This window comes from Bombina bombina, chromosome 3, assembly GCF_027579735.1.
Source record: "Bombina bombina isolate aBomBom1 chromosome 3, aBomBom1.pri, whole genome shotgun sequence".
Lineage (NCBI taxonomy): Eukaryota > Metazoa > Chordata > Amphibia > Anura > Bombinatoridae > Bombina > Bombina bombina.
The window spans coordinates 85,029,462-85,043,308 of NC_069501.1; the positions used below are offsets into that span (position 1 = coordinate 85,029,462).

The 13,847-nt window shown below is 40.6% G+C and overlaps 1 protein-coding gene across 3 annotated transcripts in view; it reads left to right on the forward strand.

Moving 5' to 3' along the window:
- C2CD2 (C2 calcium dependent domain containing 2) overlaps positions 1-13,847 on the forward strand; it is a 376,932-nt gene that overhangs the window by 319,305 nt on the left and 43,780 nt on the right. For all 3 annotated transcript variants that reach the window (XM_053705898.1, XM_053705900.1, XM_053705901.1), the window contains exon 14: positions 753-1,047. In XM_053705898.1, the coding sequence (XP_053561873.1) occupies positions 753-1,047 (295 nt within the window). The remainder of the gene's footprint in view (positions 1-752; positions 1,048-13,847) is intronic.

Genomic DNA, 13,847 nt, shown 5'->3' on the forward strand with positions numbered 1-13,847 from the left:
ACATACTTATTACAGTAGAACAACTGTATGCATTACGTTTTAAGATCTTATTGTGTTACTACTATAAATTCAATATGGTATGATTAACAAAAACATTGTATATGCTACAGCTTTATGTGCAGATCTGTAATAATGTAATATCAATGACATCTTTCTCAGTTCATATTTATGTTCTTCTAGATAGGTAAGAGATATTTTCAGACTTATTAAGTGTTGTGCATTGTGTTAAAGTGAAGGTCAATTTGGATGAATTAGTGCCCGGTTTTTAATAAACCTATTAAAAACAAGGGCACTTTAATTCATCAAAATTGACATTTTACTCCTTTTTCTTCAAAAACTTACTTTTTAATCCTGAAAGCCGCTCGAGCGATTTCCCCAGCCGTTGGAAGCCTCTTACGTCAGAAATGACAAACCCGGCTTCCTCCAATCACGGCTTTTCCCCCGGGGGGATCATGGCCAGATGCAACGCCGTGATTGGAGGAAGCCAGATTCGTCATTTTGAACCCACGAAGAGGACTTGCGACGGGCTGAGGAAGCGCTGCAGCGGCTGTCAGGATTAAAAGGTAAGTTTTTTTAAGAAAACGAGTGAAATGTCAATTTTGATTAATTAAAGTGCCCTTGTTTTTATTAGGTTTATTAAAAACCGGACACTAATTCATCCAAATTGACCACTTTAATACACAAGAACATGTTTTAGTGCTTTAGGTAGATATGAATTATTAATTATTAATAATATACTGATTTCATTACAGAGTGCACTTTCTCAGGATGATGAAGCAACGCTCATGTTTAACTATGCAGCATCAATGGACAGTTCAGCGGATGACAACCTGCTGCCCCCTGACACTACCCCCACTGAGGTAGCTGCTGACCTCTCTGGGGCATCCGTACAGACACTGCCAGCTGAGGATGAACTCCATGATGCATGGGAACAGGACAGCCAACCCGGTGACTGGCCCAGTAATGGTCTGGGGGACAAAGACAGTGAGGAACTCTCCATCGGCAGCCTAAGCATGTCTGAAACAGGAAGTTTAAAGAAATCCAAAGGTCAGGGCAAGTTATTGTTATTGATGTTATATAGACATCATCTAATTCTCTCTTTGTCTACAGTGTGTTCCTCTCAAATGAATGAACTAGTGTAGTTCCCTTCCAGAGCCCAAAATCCATGTGTGCTTGTGTGATGCGCAGAATGAAATAACTGAATTTACACTAAACAAACATATAATAACTAGCTGTAAAGGTATTATATAACATGCTCATATATACTTATATGATGTATACAAGGAGAAGCACCTGATGTGATACACAGGGATAGTTTGACTCACACATACTACTGCTGCACCTGATGTGATACACAGGGTTAGACTGACTCACACATACTGACTACTGCTGCACCTGATGTGATACACAGGGATAGTCTGACTCACACATACCAACTACTGCTGCACCTGCCCATAGACTTCTATGAGGCTCCTTAAAAAAGCCTTTTCTTTTCATCGCTTGCTGGCTACACCGAAGGTGCGCTACACTGACTGCGCTAAAGCCCAAAAGTAAGTTAGGAATACTACATATATCTGTTCTTAACTTAAAAGAAAATTTTCTTTTTAAATATATGTATATTTTCTTTCATGTAATTGGCAAGAGTCCATGAGCTAGTGACGTATGGGATATACAATCCTACCAGGAGGGGCAAAGTTTCCCAAACCTCAAAATGCCTATAAATACACCAACTTTCAAAATGGTGACTATAAGGACTATTCTGCCTTTTGTTCAGCAAGATCATTATATGTCCATGATAGAGTTACAGGATGCATATATTCACATTCCGATTCATCTAGATCACTATCAGTTTCTGAAATTCTCTTTTCTAGACAAGCATTACCAATTTGTCGCTCATTCATTTGGCCTAGCGACAGCTCCAAGAATTTTTTCAAAGGTTCTCGGTGCCCTACTCTCTGTAATCAGAGAGCAGGGTATTGCGTGTTTCCTTATTTGGACGATATCTTGGTACTAGCTCAGTCTTTACATTCTGCAGAATCTCACACAAATTAACTAGTGTTGTTTCTTCAAAGACATTGTTGGAGGATCAATTTACCAAAAAGTTCCTTGATTCCTCAGAAAAGGGTCTCCTTTTTAGGTTCCCAGATAGATCCAGTGTCCATGACTCTGTCTCTAACAGACAAGAGACGAATAAAATTTCTTTCAGCTTGTCAGAACCTTCAGTCTCAGTCATTCCCTTCAGTGGCTTTATGCATGGAAGTTTTAGGTCTCATGACTGCAGCATCGGACGCAATCCCCTTTGCTCGTTTTCATATGAGACCTCTCCAGCTTTGTATGCTGAATCAATGGTGCAGGGATTATACAAAGATATCACAATTAATATCCTTAAATCCCAATGTTCGACTCTCTCTGACTTGGTGGTTAGATCACCATCGTATAGTTCAAGTGGCCTCCTTTGTTCGTCCAACCTGGACTGTAATCACAACAGATGCAAGTCTTTCAGGTTGGGGAGCTGTCTGGGGATCTCTGTCAGCACAAGGGGTTTGTAAATCTCAAGAGGCGAGTTTACCAATCAATATTTTAGAACTCTGTGCTATTTTCAGGGCTCTTCAGATTCGGCCTCTATTGAAGAGAACCATTCATTTGTTTTCAGACAGACAATGTCACAACTTTGGCATATGTCAATCCTCAGGGTGGGACTCGTAGTCCCCTGGCTATGAAAGAAGTATCTTGGATACTTGCTTGGGTGGAATCCAGCTCTTGTCTAATTTCTGTGGTACATATCCCAGGTGTAGACAATTGGGAAGCGGATTATCTCAGATGTGTTTTTCCAGATTGTTCAGATGTGGGGTCTTCCAGAAATAGATCTGATGACTTCCCATCTGAACAAGAAACTTCCCAGGTACTTGTCCAGGTCCAGGGATCCTCAGGCGGAGTTGGTGGATGCGTTAGCAGTTCCTTGGTTTTAGCAACCTGCTTATATCTTCCCGCCTCTAGTTCTTCTTCCAAAAGTGATATCCAAGATCATCATGGAACATTTGTTTGTGTTTCTGGTTGCACCAGCGTGGCCTCACAGGTTCTAGTATGCGGACCTTGTCCGGATGTCCAGTTGTCAACCATGGCCACTTCCTTTAAGACCAGATCTTCTGTCTCAAGGACCATTTTTCTATCAGGATCTCAAATCATTAAATTTGAAGGTATGGAAATTGAATGCTTAGTGCTTAGTCATAGAGGTTTCTCTGACTCAGTGATTGATACTATGTTACAGGCTGGTAAATCTGTTTCTAGGAAGATTTATTATCGAGTTTGGAAGACTTATATTTCTCTTGTTAAGTGTAGTCAGTCCACGGGTCATCCATTACTTATGGGATTATATCTCTTCCCCAACAGGAAGTTGCAAGAGGATCACCCAAGCAGAGCTGCTATATAGCTCCTCCCCTCACATGTCATATCCAGTCATTCTCTTGCAACCTAACTAAAGATAGGTCGTTGTGAGAGGTCTGTGGTGTTTTTAAACTTAGTTTATTTCTTCAATCAAAAGTTTGTTATTTTAAATGGCACCGGAGTGTGCTGTTTGTTTCTCAGGCAGCATTAGAAGAAGAATCTGCCTGCGTTTTCTATGATCTTAGCAGACGTAACTAAGATCCACTGGCTGTTCTCGCACATTCTGAGGAGTGAGGTAACTTCAGAAAAAGGGAATAGCATGCAGGGCCCCCCTGCAAACGAGGTATGTGCAGTAAATCATTTTTCTAAGCAATGGAATTGACTGAGAAAATACTGCTGATACCAATGTAATGTAAGTTCAGTCTTAAATGCAGTGGTAGCGACTGGTATTAGGCTGATGAGTGTGTGTACACTGAAGTATTTTTCTAGGGAATGGAATTTGTCTCAGAAAATACTGTTAATACTGAAGTAATGTATGAGCCTTAACTGCAGTAAAAGCGACTGGTAGCAGGCTTATTAATAACACTTCATAACTTTTAAAATGTATGTTCAAAACGTTTACTGGCATGTTAATCGTTTTTTGTGAGGTACTTGGTGATAAAACTTATTGGGGCATGATTTTTACCACATGGCTAACTTTTGTTTCTGCATAGAAACAGTTAACTGAGCTTCCCCACTGTTGTAATATGAGTGGGAGGGGCCTATTTTAGCGCTTTTTTGCGCAGTAAAAATTCAGTCACAATCTTCCTACTTCATCCTCCATGATCCAGGACGTCTCTAGAGAGCTCAGGGGTCTTCAAAATTCATTTTGAGGGAGGTAATCAGTCACAGCAGACCTGTGACAGTGTGTTTGACTGTGATAAAAACGTTAATTATTAAATTGTTATCCGTTTTTTTGGGTATTAAGGGGTTAATCATCCATTTGCTGGTGGGTGCAATCCTTTGCTAACTTAATACATTTACTGTGAAAATTTGGTTGCTATAACTAATTTGGTTCATTGTTATTTCAACTGTGACAGCTTTTTTGTGCTTCTTAAAGGCACAGTAGCGTTTTTTATATTGCTTGTAAATTTATTTGAAAAGTATTTTCCAAGCTTGCTAGTCTCATTGCTAGTCTGTTTAAACATGTCTGACACAGATGAATCTGTTTGTTCACTATGTATGAAGGCCAATGTGGAACCCAACAGAAATATGTGTACCAATTGTATTGATATTACTTTAAATAAAAGTCAGTCTTTACATGTAAAGAAATTATCACCAGACAACGAGGGGGAAGTTATGCCGACTAACTCTCCTCACGTGTCAGTACCTTCGCCTCACGCTCAGGAGGTGCGTGATTTTGTGGCGCCAAGTACATCAGGGAGGCCCTTACAAATCACTTTGCAAGACATGGCTACTGTTATGACAGAAGTATTATCTAAATTACCAGAATTAAGAGGCAAGCGTGATAGCTCTGGGTTAAGGACAGAGCTCGCTGATGATGTGAGAGCCATGTCCGATACTGCATCACAATTTGCAGAACATGAAGACGGAGAGCTTCATTCTGTGGGTGACGGATCTGATCCAGGGAGACTGGATTCAGAGATTTCTAATTTTAAATTTAAGCTTGAGAACCTCTGCATATTGCTAGGGGAGGTATTAGTGGCTCTGAATGATTGTAACACGGTTGCAATTCCAGAAAAATTATATAGGTTGGATAGATACTATGCGGTACCGGTGTGTACTGACGTGTTTCCTATACCTAAAAGGCTTACAGAGATTATTAGCAAGGAGTGGGATAGACCCGGTGTGCCTTTTTCCCCTCCTCCCATATTTAGGAAAATGTTTCCTATAGACGCCACCACACGAGACTTATGGCAGACGGTCCCTAAGGTGGAGGGAGCAGTTTCTACTTTAGCTAAGCGTACCACTATCCCGGTGGAGGATAGTTGTGCCTTTTCAGATCCAATGGATAAAAAATTAGAAGGTTACCTTAAGAAAATGTTTGTTCAACAAGGTTTTATCTTACAGCCCCTTGCATGCATTGCGCCTGTCACTGCTGCGGCGGCATTCTGGTTTGAGTCTCTGGAAGAGGCCATTCGCACAGCTCCATTGGATGAAATTATGAACAAGCTTAAAGCACTTAAGCTAGCTAATGCATTTGTTTCTGATGCCGTCGTACATTTAACCAAACTTACGGCTAAGAACTCTGGATTCGCCATCCAAGCGCGCAGAGCGCTATGGCTTAAATCCTGGTCAGCTGACGTGACTTCTAAATCTAAATTGCTTAATATTCCTTTCAAAGGGCAGACCTTATTCGGGCCCGGCTTGAAAGAAATTATCGCTGACATTACGGGAGGTAAGGGCCATGCTCTGCCTCAGGACAGGGCCAAATCAAAGGCTAAACAGTCTAATTTTCGTGCCTTTCGTAACCTCAAGGCAGGAGCAGCATCAACTTTCTCCGCTCCAAAACAGGAAGGAGCTGTTGCTCGTTACAGACAGGGCTGGAAAACTAACCAGTCCTGGAACAAGGGCAAGCAGGCCAGAAAACCTGCTGCTGCCCCTAAGACAGCATGAAGAGAGGGCCCCCTATCCGGAAACGGATCTAGTGGGGGGCAGACTTTCTCTCTTCGCCCAGGCTTGGGCAAGAGATGTCCAGGATCCCTGGGCGTTGGAGATCATATCTCTGGGATATCTTCTGGACTTCAAAGCTTCTCCTCCACAAGGGAGATTTCATCTTTCAAGGTTATCAGCAAACCAAATAAAGAAAGAGGCATTTCTACGCTGTGTACAAGACCTCTTACTAATGGGGGTGATCCACCCAGTTCCGCGGACGGAACACGGACAAGGATTCTATTCAAATCTGTTTGTGGTTCCCAAGAAAGAGGGAACCTTCAGACCAATCTTGGACTTAAAAATCCTAAACAAATTCCTAAGAGTTCCATCATTCAAAATTGAAACTATTCGAACCATCCTACCCATGATCCAAGAGGGTCAGTACATGACCACAGTGGACTTAAAGGATGCCTACCTTCACATACCGATTCACAAGGATCATTATCGGTACCTAAGATTTGCCTTCCTAGACAGGCATTACCAGTTTGTAGCTCTTCCCTTCGTGTTAGCTACGGCACCAAGAATCTTTACAAAGGTTCTGGGCTCACTTCTGGCGGTACTAAGACCGCGAGGCATAGCGGTGGCTCCGTACCTAGACAACATTCTGATACAAGCGTCAAGTTTTCAAACTGCCAAGTCTCATACAGAGATGTCAGTGGAATGGGGATTACTCAGATTTGTCCCCTCTACTAAATCTGGATCAAGAGACCAGAGATTCTCTTTTATGGTGGCTTTCTCGGCCCCACCTGTCCAAGGGGATGACCTTTCGCAGGCCAGATTGGACGATTGTAACAACAGACGCCAGCCTTCTAGGTTGGGGCGCAGTCTGGAATTCCCTGAAGGCTCAGGGATCATGGACTCAGGAGGAGAAACTCCTCCCAATAAATATTCTGGAGTTAAGAGCAATATTCAATGCTCTTCTAGCTTGGCCTCAGTTAGCAACTCTGAGGTTTATCAGATTTCAGTCGGACAACATCACGACTGTGGCTTACATCAATCATCAAGGGGGAACCAGGAGTTCTCTAGCGATGTTGGAAGTCTCAAAGATAATTCGCTGGGCAGAGTCTCACTCTTGCCACCTGTCAGCGATCTACATCCCAGGCGTGGAGAACTGGGAGGCGGATTTCCTAAGTCGCCAGACTTTTCATCCGGGGGAGTGGGAACTTCATCCGGAGGTCTTCGCTCAACTGATTCATCGTTGGGGCAAACAAGATCTGGATCTCATGGCATCTCGCCAGAACGCCAAGCTTCCTTGTTACGGATCCAGGTCCAGGGACCCGGGAGCGGTGCTGATAGATGCTCTGACAGCCCCTTGGGTTTTCAACATGGCTTATGTGTTTCCACCATTTCCGATGCTTCCTCGACTGATTGCCAAGATCAAACAGGAGAGAGCATCGGTGATTCTGATAGCGCCTGCGTGGCCACGCAGGACCTGGTATGCAGACCTAGTGGACATGTCGTCCTGTCCACCATGGTCTCTGCCTCTGAGGCAGGACCTTCTAATTCAGGGTCCTTTCAACCATCCAAATCTAATTTCTCTGAGGCTGACTGCATGGAGATTGAACGCTTGATTCTATCAAAGCGTGGCTTCTCTGAGTCGGTTATTGATACCTTAATACAGGCTAGGAAACCTGTTACCAGAAGAATTTACCATAAGATATGGCGTAAATATTTATATTGGTGCGAATCCAAGAGTTACTCATGGAGTAAGGTTAGGATTCCTAGGATATTGTCTTTTCTACAAGAGGGTTTAGAAAAGGGCTTATCCGCTAGTTCGTTAAAGGGACAGATTTCTGCTCTGTCCATTCTTCTACACAAGCGTCTGGCAGAAGTTCCAGACGTTCAGGCTTTTTGTCAGGCTTTGGCTAGGATTAAGCCTGTGTTTAAGTCTGTTGCTCCGCCGTGGAGCTTAAACTTAGTTCTTAACGTTCTGCAAGGCGTTCCGTTTGAACCCCTTCATTCCATTGATATCAAGCTGTTATCTTGGAAAGTTCTGTTTTTGATGGCTATTTCCTCGGCTCGAAGAGTCTCTGAGTTATCTGCCTTACATTGTGATTCTCCTTATCTGATCTTTCATTCAGACAAGGTAGTTCTGTGTACTAAACCTGGGTTTTTACCTAAGGTTGTTTCTAACAGGAATATCAATCAAGAGATTGTTGTTCCATCATTATGTCCTAATCCTTCTTCAAAGAAGGAACGTCTTTTGCATAATTTAGACGTAGTCCGTGCCCTGAAGTTCTACTTACAGGCAACTAAAGATTTTCGGCAAACTTCTTCTCTGTTTGTCGTTTACTCTGGACAGAGGAGAGGTCAAAAGGCTTCGGCTACCTCTATCTCCTTTTGGCTTCGTAGCATAATACGTTTAGCCTATGAGACTGTTGGACAGCAGCCTCCTGAAAGGATTACAGCTCATTCTACTAGAGCTGTGGCTTCCACCTGGGCCTTTAAAAATGAGGCCTCTGTTGAACAGATTTGCAAGGCTGCAACTTGGTCTTCACTTCACACTTTTTCAAAATTTTACAAATTTGACACTTTTGCTTCTTCGGAGGCTATTTTTGGGAGAAAGGTACTTCAGGCATTGGTTCCCTCCGTTTAAAGTTCCTGCCTTGTCCCTCCCTTCATCCGTGTACTTTAGCTTTGGTATTGGTATCCCATAAGTAATGGATGACCCGTGGACTGACTACACTTAACAAGAGAAAACATAATTTATGCTTACCTGATAAATTTATTTCTCTTGTAGTGTAGTCAGTCCACGGCCCGCCCTGTCTTTTAAGGCAGTTCTAAATTTTAATTAAACTCCAGTCACCACTGCACCCTATGGTTTCTCCTTTCTCGTCTTGTTTCGGTCGAATGACTGGATATGACATGTGAGGGGAGGAGCTATATAGCAGCTCTGCTTGGGTGATCCTCTTGCAACTTCCTGTTGGGGAAGAGATATAATCCCATAAGTAATGGATGACCCGTGGACTGACTACACTACAAGAGAAATAAATTTATCAGGTAAGCATAAATTATGTTTTCATGGTGTTCTTTTCATAAATTCTCCTGGCATTCTTTTAGAATTCCTAGAATTTTACAGTTTCTTCAGGATGGTTTGGATAAGGGTTTGTCTGCAAGTTCCTTGAAGGGACAAATCTCTGCTCTTTCTGTTTAATTTCACAGAAAGATTGCTAAACTTCCTGATATTCACTGTTTTGTTCAGGCTTTGGTCCGTATCAAGCCTGCCATTAAATCAATCTCTCCTCCTTGGAGTCTTAATTTGGTCCTGAGAGCTTTACATGCTCCTCCTTTTGAGCCTATGCATTCTTTGGATATTAAACTACTTTCTTGGCAAGTGTTGTTCCTTTTGGCCATCTCTTCTGCTAGAAGAATTTCTGAATTATCTGCTCTTTCTTGTAAATCTCCTTTTCTGGTTTTCCATCAGGATAAGGCAGTTTTGCAGACTTCATTTAAATTCTTACCTTAGGTTGTGAATTTTAACAACATTAATAGAGAAATTGTTGTCCCTTCTTTGTGTCCTAATCCTAAGAATTTGTTGGAGAAATTCTTGCATTCTTTGGATGTGGTAAGAGCTTTGAAATATTATGTTGAAGCTACTAAAGATTTTAGAAAGACTTCTAGTCTATTTGTTATCTTTTCTGGTTCTAGGAAAAGCCAGAAGGCTTCTGTCATTTCCTTGGCATCTTGGTTAAAACTTTTGATTCATCAGGCTTATTTGGAGTCGGGTCAGGCCCGCCTAAGAGAATTACAGCTCATTCTACTATATCAGTCTCCATGTTATGGGCTTTAAGAATGAAGCTTCCGTTGATCAGATTTGCAAAGCAGCAACTTGGTCTTCTTTGCATGCATTTACTAAATTCTACCGTTTTGATGTATTTGCTTCTTCGGAAGCAGTTTTTGGTAGAAAATCTCTTCAGGCAGCTGTTTTAGTTTGATTCCTCTGCTTATGTTTTAAGTTTTTTTTCTTTCATTTATGAGAAAAATTTATTTTCTTGGTTGTGGATTTAATTTTCTCCGCGGAAAACGGCTGTTATTATTTTATCCCTACCTCTCGAGTGACTCTTGCGTGGAGTTCCACATCTTGGGTATTGCTATCCCATACGTCACTAGCTCATGGACTCTTGCCAATTACATGAAATAAAACATAATTTATGTAAGAACTTACCTGATAAATTAATTTCTTTCATATTGGCAAGAGTCCATGAGGCCCACCCTTTTTATGGTGGTTATGATTTTTTTGTATAAAGCACAATTATTTCCAAATTCATTTGTTGATGCTTTTTACTACTTTTTCTATCACCCCACTACTTGGCTATTCGTTAAACTGAATTGTGGGTGTGGTGAGGGGTGTATTTATAGGCATTTTGAGGTTTGGGAAACTTTGCCCCTCCTGGTAGGATTGTATATCCCATATGTCACTAGCTCATGGACTCTTGTCAATATGAAAGAAATGAATTTATCAGGTAAGTTCTTACATAAGTTGTTTTTTTGTAAAATATGTATCTATACCTATATATCTATATAAATATGTATGTGTGTATGTATGTATATATATATATATATATATATATATGTGTGTGTGTGTGTGTGTGTAAATATACAGTATATGTGTAGAGATACTGTATCCACTATAAATTATCTATAAAAGGTACCACTTTTTCTTTGCTTATTTTCTTTGAGTACTCTAGGTAACACAGTACTGCCCTTTTTCCACTAAAACATCAGAAAGATTACAGAACCACCTAATTGGATTATGCTACAGCAATAAAACAACTATAGAAGAAGAGATTAGAACCCGTAACAATATACATTAAGAACCAGAAACTGAGCAGGTAAAACAGGGACTCCATCCCTTCATGCCAGGAATGACCTACCCGCGTCGTGTATCACACATCTTTTACAATTTATACTTACACATTACTATTTAACAGTTGGGGGGGGGGGTATGTCTCTCCAAAAAATGGAGACAGCTATGGGAACAAGAATGACTCCCCAGTATGCTCACCTATTCTTTCCAAACCTTGAAAATATTTTTTTTATCCATCTGCAACATGAGACCCCAGGAAAACTGCCACTATATTGACGACATTCTAATGATTCTATAGACAGCAGATGAGCAATAATTAATTTCCACACAATATTTAATTTATTCCATCCCACTATTAAACTCTGCCTAAACTATCCCACCATGCACATTCATTTTTTAGACACCACTATTTACATTAAGACCTATACTCCATCTATCACAAACCCACAGACTGTTCCTCATATCTAAAATATGACACCTTCCATCCAAAACACACCAAACACTATATAATTTACAGTCCTAAGATTCTGAGACAAACAAAGCAGAGGACACTTCATGTGCATATAAGTTTACAAATGGACAGTGTATTGTAATAGGGGTACACGGTACTCATAATATACAGCAGCACTCTGTTGTGCTGGTAGGCGGAGACTCTGTTCTCCAGATCACTGCTCAATGGTTATCAGCTTCCTCCAAAGGGTCAAATATAGAGAGGTTTTAACACAAGTAGACCATAGGCGTTTGTTAAAATATCCAAAGATATTTTAATAAGATTGTTAGGTGTCCCCTTCAGGGGGTAAGTGTCAGTGCAGGCCAAAGCCTGGGGCCTAGTGTACCACCTGAGGCATATGTAGATTACCTGATAAGGGCCCCTTAGAATGACTCAGACCACGCAGCATTATGATCGAAAGCCAATTCTGTTTATTGCACAGTGCAAGCCTTTCTTATAGTGACATACAGGGTTAAGGGGATGACACGTTAGGACCGCGTCATCTTACACAGTTATACAGAGCAATTTACAAGGAAAAACTGGAACATGAGTTTCTCATAACAATATTTACAGAGTCATAACAAACTACCATCTGCAGAGACAACCGAGTGTCTAAAGCCTCTTGTTTACATTATCTTATTCTATCTTACTTCTAGGCATTAGGCCAGGGTACATTGGCAAGGCCGAATAGCTAAAGAAACTCATAACATGCATATAATTCTCACTGCATAATACCCCAGTATAATAAAGTCTATTCATTACAAAATGGCTGCGAGGAACAAGATGGCTGCGAAGAACAAGATGGCTGCCATCAGGTTCATATTACCCCTAACATACCATCCTTTTATTCTAACAGAATAACATAAAAATAGACAGGCATAGAAAATTAGTAAAGCCTTATATTATGGTAACAGAACTCTATAAGAATACTAAAGGGAAAAATATTCGCATGTCGTGATATACTTTTATAGGCTAATTGTCACTGCATATAGGTACAGTCCCTCCAATACCTTCCATCTATCCTCCAGCCTTCCCAGAACTACCGGTCTACCAGCACAGAGACCCAACCAGCCCCCATCTACCCCCAAACAACGCTGCATCATCTATCTCTCCACCTGCATTGCTAGCACCCCCCAATATGTCCAACAGTTCCTTTTCCACAGTAAAGCATGACATAGCAACAGCACAACTGTCTCTAGGTGGCCTCTGATCACTTTAAGAACAGTCTTTGTCCATTTGAGAGCGCTGCACCTTGACACTTTGCTATAATACAGTTCTCCAACAGTTAATTTGCAGTAGGGGTGCTTATCCACGGTTCTTCCGCAGGGAGATACTGGAAATCTGATGGTTTGTTCATGGGGTAGACAAGGCAACCAGTGGATACCCATGGCAAGCAAACACTCGAGTCACAGGGAGTCTAGGAAGCAAACAGAAACAGTACAGGATGAGTACACACCGCAATACAATCACAATTATGTCCAAATAAAACGTCACTTTCATCCTATGTCATTTAAAATCAAACAAAACATTGTTGATATATAATACAACCTAAATACATTGACATTTCTCAGAGAATAATTTACAACTTCTCTATACACTTTTAAATGATACTTCTAAAAAATAAAAGAACCTTGTGTTGCTTTATTCTGGATGGCTGCTATCTATAATGCTTATAATTCTCCAACCTAAATTCTCTCACACTCCTATATGAGAAAAGCATACAAACAGAACATCATTTAAAACTACAAGCTCTTTTAAAGGTAAACACATCTTTATGGTAAGAATTACTCTCTTTGACAAACATCAGGAATGACCAAATTCACTTTGTAGATACCATACTAATTAATAAAAGGGAAAAACACCTTTGCTTTCATAAACTATAATTATGCTATTCCCTGAAACATTTCTCTGTATATTTACTATAAACTTCTAGCTTAGACGTGTCCTCCTTATGTTCTAAAGGGTGAAGGGTCTAAAATATTATGCTATGTTGCAGCATTTTCCTTGAACATATTTTCTTATACTCAGTGGGCCATTCAATAGGGTACAATACTGCAAAGTTCACAGTTACCTTTATCTAAAAAGTTACTATGTTAAGCACATAAACTACAATGTGCACTAATACCAATGAAGCATATGATTTCTTAGACCAAGTATGATCAATAAAAATAAAACAAATACAAGAAAATACAAAACAAGCAATATAAGGAATAGGGTTAAAACAATACTCCCCTAATTTAATTGGTTGATCCTGTAACAGCATTACAGGACTTCCATATCGAGCGGTAAGGCACAGTCCAGAGAAGGATAGTCTTTATGTCCTGAAGACACACATCAGAGAAAACAGTCATGGATTACCCAGAGTCCAGTTCTGGGGCTGGTACCAGCATGCAAAGCAAAGAATGGATCCAAAGATAGTTCAGTAACTTTTTTTACTGCAGTATGATGGTTAAAACAAGCTTGACAAAAGGTCTTTCATCTTTATCTTTTCTTTCTTTAAAGGTTTACTTG